This window comes from Oxyura jamaicensis, chromosome 1 (genome assembly GCF_011077185.1).
Source record: "Oxyura jamaicensis isolate SHBP4307 breed ruddy duck chromosome 1, BPBGC_Ojam_1.0, whole genome shotgun sequence".
In the NCBI taxonomy this organism is placed as follows: Eukaryota; Metazoa; Chordata; class Aves; order Anseriformes; family Anatidae; genus Oxyura; species Oxyura jamaicensis.
The window spans coordinates 14545673-14564575 of NC_048893.1; the positions used below are offsets into that span (position 1 = coordinate 14545673).

General features: G+C 44.6%; 1 protein-coding gene across 1 annotated transcript; it reads right to left on the minus strand.

Annotated features, from left to right (window-relative positions):
- Positions 1 to 652: 652 nt before the first annotated feature.
- Positions 653 to 17439, minus strand: SLC26A3 (solute carrier family 26 member 3). Its single transcript, XM_035343153.1, has 21 exons — positions 17305 to 17439; positions 13991 to 14186; positions 13371 to 13510; positions 13170 to 13280; positions 12929 to 13086; positions 12204 to 12368; positions 11450 to 11602; positions 10935 to 11017; positions 9549 to 9696; positions 9305 to 9418; positions 9113 to 9190; positions 8585 to 8680; positions 7452 to 7558; positions 6496 to 6565; positions 6315 to 6407; positions 4508 to 4603; positions 3683 to 3916; positions 3085 to 3139; positions 2571 to 2716; positions 2135 to 2197; positions 653 to 1494 (listed from the first exon to the last, which is right to left on the minus strand). The coding sequence occupies exons 2-21, from the start codon at positions 14119 to 14121 to the stop codon at positions 1471 to 1473; spliced, it is 2265 nt and encodes a 754-aa protein (XP_035199044.1). The 5' UTR covers positions 14122 to 14186; positions 17305 to 17439; the 3' UTR covers positions 653 to 1470.
- Between the last annotated feature and the right edge of the window lie 1464 nt (positions 17440 to 18903).

Sequence of the window (18903 nt, forward strand, 5' to 3'; positions counted from 1 at the left end):
AGCCTTTCTTAAGCAGAAGCCCAAATGCACTGCTCTGGTCATCCCTGACTAGTTTGAAAGTCAAAGCTAAACTTGAAAACTAAACACTCTGATTTCACATTGCTTTTTCTTTCAGCCCTCTGGAATGTTCCCATTTTCCTCTAGGCTGAAGATTTTTATGCCTCCAGCACTTGTCAATTTAAAAGATCTGTCACTTTTTTTTTTTTTTTCTCTGAAAGATGTGCTGTAGTTCTGCTTCAAGCCTTCCAGTACGTTGGGTTGTGCAGACCAGAGGATGAGAACAGACTCTTCACTTGAAGCCCTTTGAGCACCTGCCCAAGAGAGGTGGGAAATTCATCCTGCTTGCCTGGCAGCTCCGTACTGACAGCTCCTCCCACGCTGAGGTTTGGGGCCACTGTATGCTGGTTTTCTGGGGCACACACGTAACGGGGCTGCCTGCCATGCCAACAGGAAGGTGGAAAGCCTTCCACGAGAAGGTTGCCGTGTTCCCTGCCTAGCTTCATGGCTGCAATTTCATAGTAGCTATATCACCTCGAGCTCTTTGCTGATGTCAGCTGAAGTGAGGTAGTTGGGATGCGTTTAACAAGGAAGACTGACTCACCAGGGGATTCACTGCAGCTCTTCTTGGTGTGCAAATGGACCCAAACAAAAATGAATTAGAAAACTCTTTTTCCTTTCAGTTTTCAATTGCTGTCAGTTTCTGTGTTTCAGCAGGAAATCAGACTGATTATGAGCTACCTCGCTGGTGTATTGACAAATGCAGCAAGTGATGGAGAGTTACCAAAATCATCATTTTCTAGTTCACTGTACATATATCCTGTCTTGTGCATTTTATAGCACCCCAAACTGAATCAACAAATTGTGTTTGGATCTGAAAATGCTGTGTCTCTTTACTGAGCTGTATTCATATTTCACAGTAGATCCAGTAGTCTGTATGTGTACTATGCACGTGGTAGTGAGATGAAAATAAGTTTAATAACTCAACCTACTAGGTATCTCGTAAACCACAATGAAAACTATATACAAGTTATATACAAGCTGAAGATAAAATATCTCTCCCAACTACTAGACTGTTATAAATTACAAAATTTCAAATATTTATATATTCTCTAGTAACTGTACAAGTCGTCTGCAAACTGTCAGAATAATATAGATGTATGTACAAGTATATGCGAACAGGGCTAACATTACTTGCTTCTTCAGCTGCGTGGGTAGGTTGTCAGTAGGGTATGAAATAGGAAAATCCAGGTGATTATTGCCTCTACGTTTGTACATAAATACATCTCTATTTACAGAGACACATAAACACTAACAAGCCCATTCCAAGACTTGGACCATAATCATGTGAAGTAAATCCTCCTCAGGGTATATGAAAGCATCCATCAGTCTTTATGCTCATCGCTGTATCTGTATTCATCTTCTGTAAGTGATGCTGTGTTGCTGGAGGGTATTCTGCTTATAAAATTGAATCTAAAATTTTGTTTCTGTTGGATTCTGTAGGAAAAGAAATGGGAATAGATGTCACCTATGGAAGGAATATCTGGGGAAGGTAATCTCTGCTGAGTGACGTAAGAGCTTGCTGCTCTAAAGCGTTTGTGTGGGAAGGCTGCTGTTTAACATCTTTACCATCTTTTCTTTACAGGGCTGCTGTTCTGGATGCCGCTCTCTTCTTTGTCCCAGGTCAGTGACGAAAGGCTGTCCCTTTCCTATCCCTGCCTCCAGACTCCCCTTCTGCCCATGACATGCAGATAAATGGGGATAATGATGGAGTCCCTGCCACATGGACACTCCACCAGAGGCCTGTGAGCTCCTTGAGGGAGAACCGTGGTGGAGGGGTGAGGAGACTAGCGGTGGTGGCCTTTGCCCAGCTTCCCTCTGCAGGCCATCAATGTGCAAGGCAAGGCAGGGACGCCTCCAGTGGGCAGAGCCCTGCCTTTCCTACTCCTGCAATGCTTTGCCTGCCCTAAGTCAAATCCCATTAATAAGCTGAGTGCTTTCTGCGCTGGGCTGACACGAGCTTAGTGATGAAGATGTGTTTGTTATCTAACCTAGTGGTTCCTGTGAGCAGCTTTTAGTGCCTTAATTGCCTACAGCCCTGGGGCTGGAGTGACACTGCTGGGAGCAGGAGGCTTACCATGTTCTCCCGGCTGCGTAGCCCATTGCTGGTATTGATGATGCAGTCTTTGCTGGTACCCTTCTGCAAGGAACACATGAAATTTGGGGTCAGGAAATGGACTGTTTCCTTTTTTCCTGCTCTCAGGGAGGAGCTGTGCCCTGCCAGTCCCACCGTGTGTGACCCCTTTTCCCTAGGAGGTGGCTTCAAGAGAAGTTTGTGGCCAGGCCAGTCTCCGGTGGGAATTACTGCTCCCACTGGTGGCTTGCTAGCACCTGGACCAGGAGCCACTCTCGCTCTCCCAGCTCATCAGAGACCAGCAGAATTTTAATCATTAACTTTTTGAATACAGACATATAGGGCCTATGGCTGTCTGTGCAGAGCACTGCACGGAATTGGGTTTTTGTGGGCAACGTAAAGGGATGAAAGTAGTAAAAGAGGAAAACTGTAGTGTTACCTCAGTGAGCTTTAATTTGGGGGAGCTGACTATATCCTTCTTCAGCAAGATGTGTAAAACTGCATCATGGATTGAGAGGAAAAACATGGACGGCTTAATCTCCTCATCAAAAAATGCGCACCTCTCCAGTTTCTCCAGGAAGCCCTCTGCAGGGGAACAACATCGAAGTGTAAAAGTCAGCTGCAGGCCTTCAAAATGACGAAATAGTAGTGCATCCTTTGCATGTCCACTGAGTGAACATGGGGCTATCTGGCAAAGTGCACAGTTTTATTAATTAGAGCAGACATTACTGATGTGGGGAGGGTGGGACACCAGCTCCATCAGCACTGCCCTGCTTGATGCTGGGCAGGAGGGAACAGGGGCCCGACTGTCATTTAACACAGGCTGCCCGAGATTGGGGCAGCATGGAGATGGAGCTGTCATTATCCAGTTCTGGGAGGTAAAACTGGGAAATGGAATAGTTACTGGGACTTGGAGCATCCAGGGAGAGGCTGATGGAAATATGAGTACTCACCATGTGCCCCTGCAATGTAAATGTCGATGTCGATCCGGATAAATTCTTTCAAAGTCTGTTAAACAGCAAACAGGCACAATTTAGATAGTGGTATGTTTGCTGATAGCAGCTGTTACAGCAATTAGCCAGAGCAATTTAAGGTATTGAATGTATTTTGAATAAAGGCAAAGAGCTCTGCACCTGGAGGCAGAACAGTCTCTTCAGTGGCAGAGGACAGGGAGGACTGGTTGTTTTGGGGAGGGACAGTATTTAATACATTCCACCCACAGTGAAAACGAGAGCAGGAGCTTTAATGAAACCCTGGTGCTCCAATTCCTGACCCCATGTTTAAAGCCAGATTTCATAGGTGCATTTCTGTAAAGCTTCCCAAAACCTTACAGCTAAAGAAAGGGTGCCAGAGCCAACACTTTAATTCCAATAAAATTTAGGTTAATTATTTAATCAGTGTCTCTGGAAGATGTAGATTCCAATTCACATAAACTCAAAGCTTTACCACTGACTTCCCAGTCCATATAGAAATACCTCTACAAAGCACACAAATGCATTTATATGTTTTTTCTTTCATAAGATTGCTGTCTGCCTTGGGAATTAGAATTACCTTTTGGAGGACTCTCATGGCAGAAAAATCAAGGAAGGACACTGCTGAGAAATCCAGCACAATGCTGTGGATGTTGACCTGGGGCACGGTGATGCCGGGGGGCAGGTCGGAGCCCCAGTTGATCCGAATGGGCAGGTCTGTCATGTTGGTGGGCTGGTCCAGCTCCTCTATCCTGTTGTTGTCTAACTCTTCATCGGACTCGTGCATTTGGTTAGCCATGCAAATCAAGCCTTTCTGCATTGGCAGAGAAAAGTACCACAGTTAATGCTTCTGTCTGAGACCCAGCTGGGTTGGAAGCACGTCTTAAGAAAGGGCGAGAGTGGTGGCAATGTGAAGCTGATGAGCCTATGAGATGGAGAGGGACCCACTTGCACTTTACACCAGAAAAAGTTCTGCCTCTCCCTCATCTGGGGGAGTGTGGAAATGTTGGCTTTCCTCTAGCCAATCATTTAATCATCATCATAATCAGTTAATGATTGTCTTTTATTTTCCACAATAATTTATTGTTCCCTCAAGTCAATGATCAGATACACTTTGATTCAGTAGATTTGGAAGAAGCCAACAAAAAGCGTGCAGGATTTGTGACTGTGAGAGCCATTTAAAATCTTATTTTTGAAGTGTGTTTATGTCATGAGGTAGTGACTTGCAGAATAGCGTGTCTAATTAGGAGAGGAGGCCGTGACTGGGGAATAGCACGGCTAATTAGGATGGGACGCTGTGAGTGCTCCTCTGCACTTCAAGCCAGGGAGCTGCTTGCTTAATTCCCTGGGGTCTCGCCTCCTTTTTGCCCACCCTGTCTGCATCAGGTGGAGTTGCCTTACGTACAGGTGTCACTTGAAGCTCTCCTTTCTTCAGCATCTTTCTGATCTTCCGCAGAGCCTTATTGCGTTTCCTCAGGACTCTAAGTGGGTTGAAGCCAACCTGCAGAAACAGCACTTTAGTTCTTTAGGTTTAGCCCAGAATTCCAGTAACATATCAAATAACCATGATGGCGAGGCTAGAAAAAAAAACATAAACTCTTGAATAATGATAAAAGTAAAAATAAATGAGCAAATATCCTTAGCTGAATTAATTATGAAGCCTTAAGTTTATGGCATAGAGCTTTTTTTTTATGGAAGGTATTGTTTTATATTTATTTACTACATTTGAACTTTACTAACTTTAAACATTTTAGTAATGTCTTTTTGAGCTGTTTTTTTTCTCCAAAAAACAGCTGCCTTTGGTGCATCTGCTTGCCAGGGTCTTCCCCATGCCTTCCTCTGTTATTCCAGATGAGTGCCCAGGCTGGTGCCTCCTCGCCCTGCCAGGAGGACCTGGTGCCACTGTGTCCCTGTCCACACAAGGGTGCTCCCCGGTGGGGTCACACTGCTGTGGCTGGGAAGAGGCTCGGGCCAGGAGCTGTCCCTGACTGGTGCCTTCAGTGCCTTGCACCTGCCAGTTGACATCTCCCAGGCCAAAATCCCAGTGGAAGGACACAGCATCTCATGCAGCTCTTCTTCACGGTCATGATGAGCATGGTTTGGACTCGATGCTACCTACCACTGCTCAACAATTAAACAAACCCTTTTTTCCAGTTGGGAAGACATCTACACTGGCATGGGTTGCAATAGAGCATGATGATGCTGTGGCACAGGCCAGCAGCTCCAGCAGGCTGGTAAATTGCTGGCTAGCCCTGAGCTTGTCTTTGTTATGAGATGGCCACCCAGGCTATCGAGCTCACAGGTTGTGTCTGCCCTGTGCCACCTGACAGCAGTGTGGATCTTGTACACATGGTTTTGTTTCCTTGAAGAAAAAGTTAATCACGCTGTCTGTGTAGGTCTCTTGATCTTTAACAAAATTAGATGGGCAGGTATGTCAGACTAATAAGGGCTACAAAAATACTACATTCCTGCAAGTCTTCTGAGCTTGTGGCTGGAGGAGGGAGGTTTTAGAAGTGCCTGTATTTGTTTGAAAATGAAAAGAAGGAGAGAGAGGCATGGAACTGTGCAAACCTCAGAAAAAAAAAATCTCTCTCAGACTTTTCTGATGTGAAAGCCAAGGACGTGGAGACCCAAATGTGCCATATTTCCTCGTCCCTGTGCCAGTTTCAGTCCCTCACATGGAGAATGAGCCACTCATTGCCACTGCTCAGCACAGCCACTGCCTATCAATTCCCCACAAAAGCAGCTTGCAGGGGTGGCTGCGGGTGCAAGATGGGCTTGGACAGCCCAGGGCTGGTGGGTATTGCTGGCATGGGCAGGGCTCAGTGTCCTGGATCTCCGTGCTGGTTACAGGAAAAGAGGATGATTTCATTCAGCTTTTCTTCTGCTTGCTGTGATTAAGTTCTTCAGGGCAAGGTGAGTAAACTAGCATTTACTGGCTGTAAATGATATAAATAAAATAATGCCCCTTCATATTCTCTATGTTTCCAGTAGATTTTCTGAAGGACTTAAAAGCATGTACATTGCTATGGTAAAAGTTCAGCACAAATCAGGCTGTCCTCTTTCTCAGAGGTATGTATGTACACGTGGGACTACAGTAGTGAATAATTCATGAAAATCATCTCTGAACTATGGACAGATTGCATAGTTATGGGGAAATTGTATTCAACCTTAATGTGTCACATAATTAATCTGTTCAAACTGACACTTACAGCAGTGATGAGTTTCTCTTTGAAGAATTCAATATTAGCAAAGAAGATAGGAGATGAGCATCTGAAAATCTTCACTCCCTCTGGCTCATAGATCTGCAACACAAAGCAAAGGTATTAGTACCAATGTCTGATACAGAAACGCAAATACAGCAGGTAATAAAAGAAACATGAGGTTTCTTACGTCAGTGTAATCCTTCCTGTTCCTGTAGATGTTACTTCTCCCAACGTTGGCCAAAACGGTGCAGCTCGGGCTGCGAACAAACACAGGTGGTTATTTGTACCCCATGTTGAAACCTGGAGACAGGGGCAGCTGGGGTTGCTCTCAGTTTGCTGTGTGGTTCTCAGAGTGTGAAAACCTTCTTTGCAAAGCTTGGCCCCTGCCTGTGGTGGCCATGCCCTGAGCACAGCTGCAGCTCCGGCCACCCTGGTGGAATCAAGCCAAGCACAGAGCTATGCTGGATGAGCAGAGAAATGGTTGAAAGGTTTCAAATGGGAGGATGCTGACAGGAGAAAGCCCTGTTGCTGCCTGGTCTGAACTTCACGCTAGTGAGCAGCCATGCAGATGGCTCCTGGCCAGAACAAGACCCGCATCCCCCCCGACCTGCTGGACTGCTCACACAGGGTGCCTCTGTCCTTGCGTGCGCTCACCCCTGTAAGGCAGCCCCCTGTCTGGCCTCTAATGGTAGGTACAGTCATGCTGAAATATCCAGCATTGATATTCCCCTTTTTTTTCTTGTAGACTTAGCCTATTTCTTGGTTGTTTTCAGCATGCATGGAGCTATAAGCATTTCCTTCCTCACAAACACCACTGGCCAGATGTTTTGAGGCAACTCAGGTCATGTTTCCTCTTGAGGTTTCCAGCACATGTTATTTTCCAGGCATGCAAAAGCTGGCTGGTGAGCCCCAAGGCAGGGTGAGCCCCCACCATTCCACCTCACCAAGAGCTCAGCACTGCCTGTCGGTGGTGGCCCCGTGCCCCACAGACAAGCAAAGGGCCTGAGGCATGATCCAAAAACATTCAGGGATTTCTGCACATGACTGGTTTGCCCAAACATAGTTGCTGGTCCTCTGTGCACAGGGGGAGTTAATTTGTGACAGGAGGCCCTGAGATGTTTTATCACTGAGCCAAGTACTCACATCTGGGAGCGGATCACCACGGTCAGCAGCTCGAAGGCCACGGCAGTTGCCAGGCCAATATCCAGGCCAAGGAAAACGGCGGCTAAGAAAGTCACCACCCAGATCACCTGCAAGAGCAGAAGGACATCAGCACATCAGTGGTTATGAGTATGATGAGGACCTGGATCGCAAGCCCCGAGTGAGAGCAGCAGCCTCTGAACTGCTTTCTCTGATCTGGTACATGATGTCCATCTTTTTATTATTATTTAAGTTATTTCATTTTTCATAGCTGCTTATCTTGTAAAACAGGGCTGCACTCACCAAGTGTTTCTAGAGATGACAGTTTCTGTCCAACACATTTGAAGGATTAGAGTAATAAAAGTGTGAATCTTCCATAGGTGGTTCATTAAATGCTCAATAAAAATCCATCGGAAGTGCAAAGATACAAGAAAATTAGTGTCCTGGTGAAACTGAGAGTTGTAAATATGCCTTGTACATCAAGACAGGCAAATTTAGCTGCCGTGAATGTACTTGACTGCTAAACACAAATTACTGGATGAGTATTTTTAACCACGAATCTCAAAGCACATTTTCATGTGAAAAAATATGGATTTGTACCTCAGAAAACTGAGGTCTGGAATGATTCAGAAACACAAGGAATTGGCAGATGAGAAAGGCAAGAGACTGCATCTTCTGAGAGGTAAGAGGCCCTGTCCTCCAGCCACCAGCTTTACTGTTTGGAGTAAATCTTTCTAGCCATGGTCTGCACTTGCTTTTTGCTGATTACCTTCCACCTGTTGTGCTACGTGAGTTTATGAAAGAGAGAAAATGTCCCTGTAGCCAATGCAGTAGGTATTTAGACTTTCTTTGTAACTTCTTTCTGTGTTTGACTTTATTATAAGGAACTGTATTTTGATGAAATGGTTGAAAATGAATGCCCCCAGGAGAGGTGAGCAGACAGAACTGACTCAGGATAGCTGGGACACAAAAACATGAGCAAGGGGGGCAAGAGTAAAAAAGGCATGCTATTGTTGTCCTTTCCATGTAGAGAAGTAAGGCAGCTATAAAAACAAAGGTGACCTTTAAGAGCATTTGCATAATAGGTGACTTTTCCATAGTGCTTCATTCCCGATTGCTCGTGGGACTCAACTTACACAGTCATATTTGTCCTTTCTCCACAGGACGCCCACTTCCTTGAACTGCATGAGCATTCCTTTCAAGTTGCCCAGAGCCAAAGCTGCAAGGACTGACTGTTAGGAAGAGCAGAACGCATACTGAATTTTAAAGCATGCAAAGCATATGTTGAACATTTAGCCTTATAACGTCATACAAATAGGGCCAAAATGCAGCTCCTCCCAGGGTATCACTGCTGCGGGTCACGATGCCCCGTCCATCATGCTGGAATCTCCTTAGCTGTGGTGCAGCACAGGTGCCTGACTTGGGGCTGCAAATCCCACTTCCTTTTGGCACCTGAAAGCCGGTGCTCTGATGTTGGGTGTGTGGGCACCTGCATTCCCTTTGACCCCATGTCGTGGTTCTGCCTGTCATAATCTGGGAGAAATAACCTAGTTTTGCAAAACCCTGTTTGGCTCCCACTGGAGTCTGTGAACATTCCCAGTGCCTCCTAGAGCAGCCCCAGGTTTGTCAAGCAGGAGGAAGCACGAAGTAAAGCAAGTGAATACCTTCTGTAATGGTTCCAGGAGAAACCCAATGGCCAAGATGACAATCAAGACAATGAATGCTGAGATAATACCAGCAATCTGCAAGAAGGAACAATTCCACCATGAATAAGTGCCCAAAGGCATTAGGGTCAGCAGTGAAAACAAGAGACCTTTCTCTCATTAAAAGCCATAGTTCCCCTTTGTATTCTGTACCTGTGTTTTGCCTCCCGTGCTCTCCTGCACACCTGATCTTGACAAAGCTGTACTGGAGGCAAATCCTTTGAATGATCCACCAACTATATTACCCAGCCCAAAAGCAATTAGTTCCTGGAATAAAAAACAAAAAGACTGTTCTTAAAAGCTAGTTCATGATGGTTAGTCACAAGAAAAGCATTCCTAAAATGACTTATTTCCCACTGACAAATGCACAGTGCTGACCTCTGTGTCGTTGACCTACCTGGTTGCCATCTATTGGGTAGTCATGCTTGATGGAATACACTTTAGCCACGGAGAAGGCTACTGCAAACCCAACGATTGCAATGGAAACGCTGTCACCGATACACTTCTGGAGGATGCCTACATCAGGTGCAACAGGAGCTTGAAATCTGGAAGACAAAAGTCTCTGCTCTTTAAGGATGTGCCTGGGGAGACAATTTGCCAAGCAAGTGAGCAAGGCAGTGGTCCAGCTCATACAATTTTAGCTGGGTGCCTTGGAGAGGTGAGACACAATTGCAGATCTGAACCTTATAAAACTCCTTATAAAACTCCTTGACTGGGACAGGAACTCTCATCTCAAGTGGTGTCTCAGTGGGTTACCATTTACTTGGCCAGGACCAGTCACAATTGATCTTGGCTGAAGTGCATGCATGGTTCTGCCTTCTAATTACACATGGATTTAAAAAATCCCCGTGTGATTCACTGAAGCACTTTACACAGCTAAACAAACATTTACTGATTCAGGTTAGTCTCTCTGCTAGGCGCATTAGCTTTGCCTTGTCCTGCTCCTTTGCTCAGGGCCTTCTGCAGATTCTGGGGGAATTCCTCTGTGCTTTTTTTTTTTTTTTTTTTTTTTTTTTTTTTTTCCCAGTGAACTGATATCTGAAGAACAGAGACTCTTGAGCAGAATTAGCTGTTCCTCTGCAAACTTCATCTACTAACAGCCCTGGGGCTACAACTGCTGAGTGCCCTGGTGAGTAAATGGCTGCAGTCTGATCTCCTAGTAAATGTCTTCCTCCCTCCTTTAAACTTAATGCACGCTTGTTAGGTCTTTAACACAAAATTCTGGTATACCTGGATATATTCTATATACTGGATATACTCTACCTATGGATATATAGTCTATATGTGGATATACTCCCAGAGGAGTGTACATCAAGGCCTTGTGAGGATAATGCTGCCAGGGGAAAAGCTCGTGACTGGTCACAGGGGACAGGGGACCCAGCAGGAGATCTGCGTGGGGTCGTGGTGGCCTCCCAGGGCTGGCAGTGGCTGATGAACCATGCTCATACATAGGGGGAAGTACAGGGGTTCATGTGTGCATAGCTCAGTAAAAGGGGCATGTATCAAAATCCTGCTCAGCAGCTTGGGAAATGAAGCATGAGATTATTTCATGCCACAGTTTCAGAAAAGAAAAATCATTCTTTGTTGCACAGATGTGCTATAGTAAGTAACTTTTATCTATTCAGAATGGGTCCTAATATTGTTGAGAGCAAACTCTTTATTTACCTGCTGAAAGAAGATGAAGTAAGTGATTTTGATCATAAAATAGAGCCAAAATGATTTAGGCCCGACAAAATAGAGGGCACATTTTGCTCCATTGGTAAATTGTAAACAAACCACTTACCCTTCTTCTAGTTTTCCAACAACAGCTACATTAAATCTTTCTTCAAAGTTGACAAAATAGGAAATCAGTGCTGCTAAAACAGTCTGAAAAATAAAACCCACCTCCATTAGGAACACACAAATAAGAGTATAGAGAAACCATTAGGAGACATTTCCTTCCCTCTTCCAGACACGCTTCAGCCTCATCACCAGCAGCAGGATGGTGCCACAAGGCTGCACACCCATTTTGTGTTCAGATGTAATTCCTGAACGACTTCATAGGTGTGGTCTTGCATTCATAAACCCCACAGAGAACACTTCAGAGTATCTCACTAATAGAAAACTGATAGAAAATAGAAAACTAACAGAAAAGGGGTGTGGAGGGAGGTGCCCTGTCAAGGTTTCCCCCACCCCACTGCAGCTCAGGGTGGTTTGTTCCTTCTGCTGCTGGTGAACAAAATTAGCCAGCTAAAGGGCTGCTCCCCATGTCACTGTAGTGACGGAGTGATCACGAAATCGAAGAGGGGTGACCATTACCACAATCAGCTCGATGGGGATGGGAGTTGGTAACTTTGCTTTGTAGCGGTCGTTCAACTCTTTCACCACAAACACGATCAGCAGGACAAGAAGGGAGGTGAGGAGGTCGGCGATGTTTGTGTCTGTGATCTGGCTGAACACGCTCTCCAGAGTCTGCGAAATCAGTAAGAATTGTGGTGCTTTTTAAGCAATAATGCCTTGACACAGCAGCATTATCCTTTCCAGAAATGTCTGTACCTAAACCGCCCTAAGGACTGTGGGGTTGGGATTTACTTCTGGTGTACCATGGGGGTTGCAAGCCCCGACGAATGCACACATGCACCGCCAGACCATGAAAGCATCCATGAAAAGCCCCTTGCAGTGTCTCTCATCCCTCTCCTTCTGGGCTGTCCCCTCTTCTACCTCCTTTCCCATCCAACAGCCCTCAAGGAGTCATACGCACATTAGATACTAAAATATCGATCTAAAAAGGACTAATTAAATGTTTGAGCCAAAGTTGAACACAAAATTAAAATATGCTAACATACAATAGAAAACACTATCTAACTAGCCCAACAGGGTGTGATTTGGTATCTGGTGAGAAATTTAAAGATCTGTCATATACTGATTACATATCTTTTATATTTTTCTCTTGTATTTCCTCCTGCTTGGCTCTTTGTTTGCTCAGGTATGCTATTGCTGCCTTGTGGCACACGGTCAGGCATACACCACAAGCTTCCATAACATGAACAAAAGCCGAACAGCCAGCACTTACATAGATGATGCCAAACGGTTTATTAAATCCAGGGACAGACAGCTGAAGCATGAACTTCAGCTGGGACACCACAACGTGGATAGCTGCAGCAGTCGTGAAACCACTGATTAATGAGTGTGATAAATAAATGACGATGAATCCAAACTGGAGAATTCCCAGAAGCAACTGAAATGCAAAATGGCCATGCATTAGTGTGATTCACTCGTGCTTTTAAGCAATAAACATATTTAATAGAAACAGATTTTCACCTAATCCTGTACATCCAGGAACTGAGGAAAATATCGCCACCAAACTGGCAATAAAAGTTGAGATTTAGCAACAGGGGGCATAAGTCGTACAGGAGTAATTGCTACAGCAGTTAAAACCTATTCTTTTTATTTTATAGCTAAAATAAATCTTCTTTAGTCTTAGGGTTTTCAGTAGCTGTGTTTTTACTTGGTACCTGTGCTTCATGAAGTATGAACATATAAATATATTAGGAAGGAATGAATTTTAGGAAATTTAGGTCTGGGCAGAACCTGTGATTTTCCAACATGAATCAGTGCATGGCAATGGGAAGCAGACAGACATCTCATCAGTAAGCCAGGGTAAGTTGCATGGGAATGGGAAGAGAACTGTTTCTGTGACTACTCTGGCAGAAAGCAGAGAGGAAGGCCAGTCACCATCCATCTATTCACATAAATGCATATACACACATGCGGGCAGACATGCATGTATTTACCAACCTGGAAGATCCCAGAAAGGAAGGTTACAGATGCAGCTACCATCACCCGCTCTTCATTTATAATTGACATGTTGGTGGAAGTGCCATTTCCAGTACTGCTATCGGGGACCAGCCTGACGACAACTCCTCCCACCATCAGGCTCAGGACGGGGAAGGGACCTGCACACGAGGCATGCATTAGACCCAAAACGCCAGCCTGCAAGTTCATTGGTGATGAGTGCAGTCAGTGTGCCTGAACTTACCCACTGAGATGTGCCGGGATGTGCCAAAGATAAAATAGACCAGGGCTGGGAAGAATGCCGCATAGAGTCCATAACCAGGGGGGACATTCACCAGCAAGGCGAACGCAAGACCTGTAAGGACAGACAGCGGGGTGGGGAGGTGTGCGTGGCAAGCTGGAGCCAGCCAGCTGTGTTAGAGCAGAGGTTTTCCAGAGCTGTTACCTTGCAGCACGGACACCAGCCCCGTGTTGATGCCAGAGATGATATCACTGAGGATCCACTCCCTGAAGCGGTACGCTGGCAGCCATGAGACGATGGGAAACAAACCCAAGGCAGTTTTTTTGACCCTTTGCCGGGAGCAACTGTAAAGACACAAGAGGACATAGGTCTCTGGGTGAACGTCCCAGCTGAATCTCAGCACACCAGGATGTGCTCCCTATCTTTGGAGGGGAATGACAGGGGTAGGATTGAGGTTTGGCTTGCCAGAGGTCAAAGTCTCGCCAGACACAGCCCTGAGCAACCTGCACAGTCAGCTGTGCTTCCAGCAAGGGCTGGATGGTGACCTCCAGAGGTCCCCTTCAACAGCGACGTGGTGAATCTATGCTGCTAAGTGCCCAGGAAAAGACAAGCTCCCTGGGATACAATTGTAGGAAAACCTTTAAGGGTAATAGCAGCTAAAAATCTTTAGAAAATTCTGACTGTGCATGTGGTAAATCAGTTTTCGTTTGCTATGTTGGAATCTGAAAAAAAAAAAAAAAAGTGTCAGAATGGACTAAATGCTGTCAGAGAGCTGCAGTCCAGGTTGTTTCTTAGATCCATAGTAAAGAAAGAAACCTTCTTACCGAAAATACAGTTTCAGGTTATCCCAAAAGTTTTTATGGTATCTGTGCAATTTCTCATGCTCTTCATCAAACAAGTTCTCCGAGTACACTGGTCTGGCTACAATATAATGGTTGCCTACAGGTTCAACCATTTCTCCTGAAAGGATGAGGATGGGGACTGTTGTGTGCCTTTCTTTGTCGTTAGTCAATTAAAAACCTGGAATGAAGTACAAAATTAGCTCCCTATGTACTGTGAGGTGAGTAGCCATAGCATAGATGAGTGAGCTCCAAACTGAGCGTTACCACCTTTGAAGATCAAAAGACAGATGGCTGACAGACACCCACTTCATTTGGCCAAGGTGATCTCCTGCCCTTCTCCTCCCACTGCAGGGCAGTGCTTCACTGGAGCATGAAGCATTTCTTTCTAAAGATGCAGCCAAGAAGTGGACAAGATGGATTTTGAGTTAAGTTATCTGTGAGTCGTCTGTCTACAGTTGATAACTCTCTCTCTCACGGGGACTAATCTCTTAAAGAACGAACAAGCAGATCCCAAACATTTTGTCTCTGTGGCACAGTGAAGACGCACTGAGCCTGGACAGGAAGGCTGGGAGCTGAAAGCCACCGCAAATCCACTGGGAAAAGGCAGAGCCAAGGCAGGGCTCAGCCATTCCCTCCTGGACTCACAGACAGGGTTCAGTCTTTCAGCTTGTGTCTGAGTGTTGGGGACTCAGCAGTAAAAAAGTGTGTTTCATGCTCACAAACAACTGTTGCAATGTCTGACCTAAATATTGCTTTCTGCCTTGTCCCACCCCACATTGTCAAGTTTGTGCTGAATGGAGGCTTTCCTTGGTCACCCCAGAAACAACCCCTGAAGCCCACATTGCACACGAAGAGATTTAAGATTCATTGCATTCAGACAACATGGTATTTTTCAGCAACTCATTGACTCTATTGCTGTGCTGCCCATTGTGCCCAGTTTTATTTCTCTCAGTGCCTCACATTCTTCCTGTGTTAAAGCCACCTAACAACATTTATTTATAGTGTAGTCACCATTAAATATTTTATATAATAGTAATCCTAGACAGCAACAGTGGGACTTGTTCTTGGGAGCCTCAATACCCTGAAAATAAATCATTTCTCTTTGTTTTCTCTCCCCTAGCACAAATGCTCCTTATGCCTTGGTGCTTGGTGGTCTTGCAAGCTGACTTGCACTGAAACACCCCACGTGCATTTCTAATTTCCACTTGTGTGTACAAAATTCTTGGATACATCACAGAACATATTTTCAAGTGGCACAAAATGCTTTGCATTGTCACGAACAGAGAGAAAGCTGTTTATCTGTATCAATTTTTGCATTGAAATGTAAATCCCATCCTGAAACTCACTGCTTTGCTATAGCTCAGGGTGTTATTGGGTGTTATTGACCTACTTCAAATAATTTGACATTTAGCTTTTTCTTACTTTATTCTGAGGAAATTCATGAATGTAAAGAGGTCCAAACAACATCAGATGAACCTCTTAGTTGTTATATTTTTTGTAGATATATTATTTTGCCATAGAAGATTCACTATTTAGGCAATGGTTTAAACATTTTTACCGTCTGTTTTAACATAAAAAATTAGATCTGTAATATTTTCCAAACACAGGCAAGTAATTATTCTATGAGGTTAATATTCAAAATCTAAGCTTGTTCAAGACCTTGATCCAAAGTGTGTTAAAATCAGCCAGAGAAATCACACTCCAATCCTATAGTTGCATGTTACTGTCCCTCCTTTTGTTTGGTGCCAAAATCCGATGCTGATGAAATTGAAATGAAAAACTTGGTTGATTTTGTTCTTTCTCTTGTAAGTCTTGATGTAAATAAAATTTCAAGAAGAATTTTTATCTGTCAAAGACTTTAGAGTTGCTGTTTCTTACTGAGTGTCAGTCCTTTACACTTCACATCACAGCAAGGAATATTGTCAAAAGCCCCGCTGAATAGTTTTGCACATTACTTTGTAGGGCATAAGATGTACTATTTATACCCTTTGAAATCATCATAAGCCATAAAAATAAAAGAAGCATGTGGGTTATTCATTCATTTCAAATTTTCTCCGGTTCTGCAGCTGTTGTAGCTTTTGTGAATGCTTCAGTTGTCTCCCCTGTGCCTTGCCCAGCCTCGATCCTTTCCTCAGACCAAATTTAATGCCCCCATCTCAGGGAACATACAATATGCCTCTTTGGAACTCTCCAAATCATCTTTGGTTTATCAGTGCTTGTCTTGTTGAAAGCATATGTATTTTGCATGTCTTTTTTTTTTTTTTTTTTTTTTTTTTTTTTTCATTTTCTGATAGAAACCCCATTTTACTGGCTAGCTTTGATGGGTTGCTTAGCACTGCAAAAGGAGCTCTGGATCCTCACCCTGAGGGTCTCATCAAGCTGAATGATGTGTGAAGCATGGGTCTGCTTCAAAGACCATGGTGCCACGCGGCATTATCCAATTTAAGTTTAACCCAGCAAGGCTGAGTGCCTGAAGTGCAGAAGAAGGTGTCTTCAGCCTGTTTCCTGGCAGGGTAGAGGAGAACTTAAGGATCACCACACTACCACCGCTAGATGACCACTACTGCTACTTGCTCTCGAGTTTTTCTCATCTTGTTCCCTTTTCCATGGGCTCTGTCAACAGCTATCAGCTGCCATAACTTCAGTCAGTACTGCTTTCTTTTTTGTCGTTCTCATTTTCCTCACATCTATATTTAGAAATATAGGATCCCCTTTGCATGGGCAGTTTTGGGGCTGTCTGCACCATTACTTATTTTAGGTGTGTTAGGAAAAACAGGGATACTGTGGAAAGTACCAGTATAGTGGAGGCTAAGATCCTCTGCAAATCCCCTGACGGAGATGTCTGTACTCCAGTGAGCCCCACTGTCTTCCTAGTATGCCCCCATCATTAAGTCCTTGGACTTCTTGCAGGAAGGTGACCAATCTCTCACACATAAAAGGCTCCAACTCCCCTGCTAATCTCCACATTTGTGAACCATTGGTAATACATATTTTCATGTATGTCATTTTGTTGAGAAGATAAACAAAAACATACTTTCCCCCTTGCTTAATTTGTCCTAAATATTGACTAAGAAACACACACAAAAAATGATAACAGAATAATTAGATGTTAACATGCTTTGTCTCACTTTTCAGTGAGATGCACACTCACAACCTCTGTTTCTCTACAACATAAACATTTGAAAAATAATAAAAAAAAAATCCATGAGGGAGCCTTTCACATTTTACAATAAATATTTCATTTATAAGCATTACTTCCCATTTCACATATCCAGACTGGTAAATGAAAATCCTACCTGATGTGTCTTCTGTGAAGCTCTTCAGAAGAATCCACACAAAGATTATATAGAAAAAGATAACCTTGAAATTTTCTGAGGCAGCACAGGTATCTTGTGCTGCTCTTCATTTCAGAACCTCCCTAAATACTGCCAGCATTTTAATAACTAACTTCAGTTAACTTTTACAAGAAAAGGAAGATTTCACTGTGGCCTTGACCATTGAGTCTACTCTCAGGAGGGATGATAAGAGTCATTTCTTAAAGTTCTCTGGGATATTGCTTAACTTTGTTTGGAAAACTGCTCCTGATTGGTCTGCAGAGATTAATGTAGGAAAATAGAGATGAATCAGGACTGTCTGTTGCAATGCTCTGCTGTGCATCTGCCAGGGCTCTGTTGGGTGTAGTAGGAAGCAATGACCAGAGCCTAGGTATGGCACCCTTCATTTCTCAAAGAGCTTACCTGGTGGTAAGCAAGATGGGGCTGCTGGGTGTGGTAGCCCTGGAGAAGGTGTGTCCTCTGAACCTTTCTCCCAAGCACCTTTAAGGGACTCAACATCATCCTTCCAGGAGCAATTCTGGAATGCTTAGGTCCTTATCAAATATAGCCATGACAGGGCTTTAAAGGCTAGCTGTGAGGTGGTGGCTCTGGTGGTTGCAGCACTGCGTGAGAGACGGTGGAAAGGTGCAGGCTGTGTGTGCAGCTGCGTGTTGGGACACAAACGTGGTATAGGTGGGTTGGATTGTCCTACTGGATCCTGCTCTCCTTCACTGCCTGTAGAGGAACTGAGGGGCCCTCCCTAGACCAAAGTGAGTCTTTGTGAAACACTTCTGTGAGATACCTAGAACCACTTCAGGAGACAGATGAAATAACATTCCAATGCCTCACTGTGCAACTCCAGTAGCAGGTGTCTGTGCTCAGGACATCAGTACACCCTCGGTGCTGAGGACACTTTAGCATCAAATTTTCCTGACAAAAACCATCCCTGGGGCCCTTTCCTTAGCTCATGCTGCCTCAAACACCTGCACGCACTTCAGCCATTGATACCTGTAATACACAGATAGCCATAGGCTGCTAAGCTCCTTAGGGAACTCTTCTGGTCTGGAAACCAGAACTTGTCTTAGCCTTTGGGAGTTTGAAATCACAGACCCTGCCCGTGAAGGAACAGGTTCCCTATCTGGTGAGGGGGCATGGTGTGAGGGAGGGCAGACTGCGTGTGCTCCCAAGGGACAGCCAGACACATGAGTCTAGAAGGAGGCGTAGTAGCAGGAGCCTGAGGTGCTGCTCTCAGATGGTTTGTACACCTTTCAGTCAATGATTAAGCCAAGAAATAATGGAGTGAGCAGAACCCCAGTACCCATCCCCACAAGGTGTGTGTCTGCTTGTGCAATCAGGGTTTCTTTTTCTGCGCTCTAGCCCATGGCTCTGGACTCTCTGAGGCTCTTTATGGTCCTCGGGTGCTTTTGAAAGTTTAAGCTACATTTCCAACGAAGACCATAAGCTCTTCTATTCAGTAAAGATCCCAGGTCACTTCCTGAACCTGAGAGTGCCTTCCCTTTGACAGCACACCCCTGCTTTTGATAACTGCTGAAAGGCTTAAGGGATTTGCTGCAGTTTGTA

Coding starts and splice junctions, on each gene's coding strand:
- SLC26A3 (XM_035343153.1), bottom strand. CDS start 14,121: ATGGTTGAACCTGTAGGCAACCATTATATTGTAGCCAGACCAGTGTAC. Junction 9,419..9,548: donor ACCCAATAGATGGCAACCAG/GTAGGTCAACGA, acceptor TTTTTATTCCAG/GAACTAATTGCTTTTGGGCT. Junction 6,408..6,495: donor ACAGGAAGGATTACACTGAC/GTAAGAAACCTC, acceptor TTTGTGTTGCAG/ATCTATGAGCCAGAGGGAGT.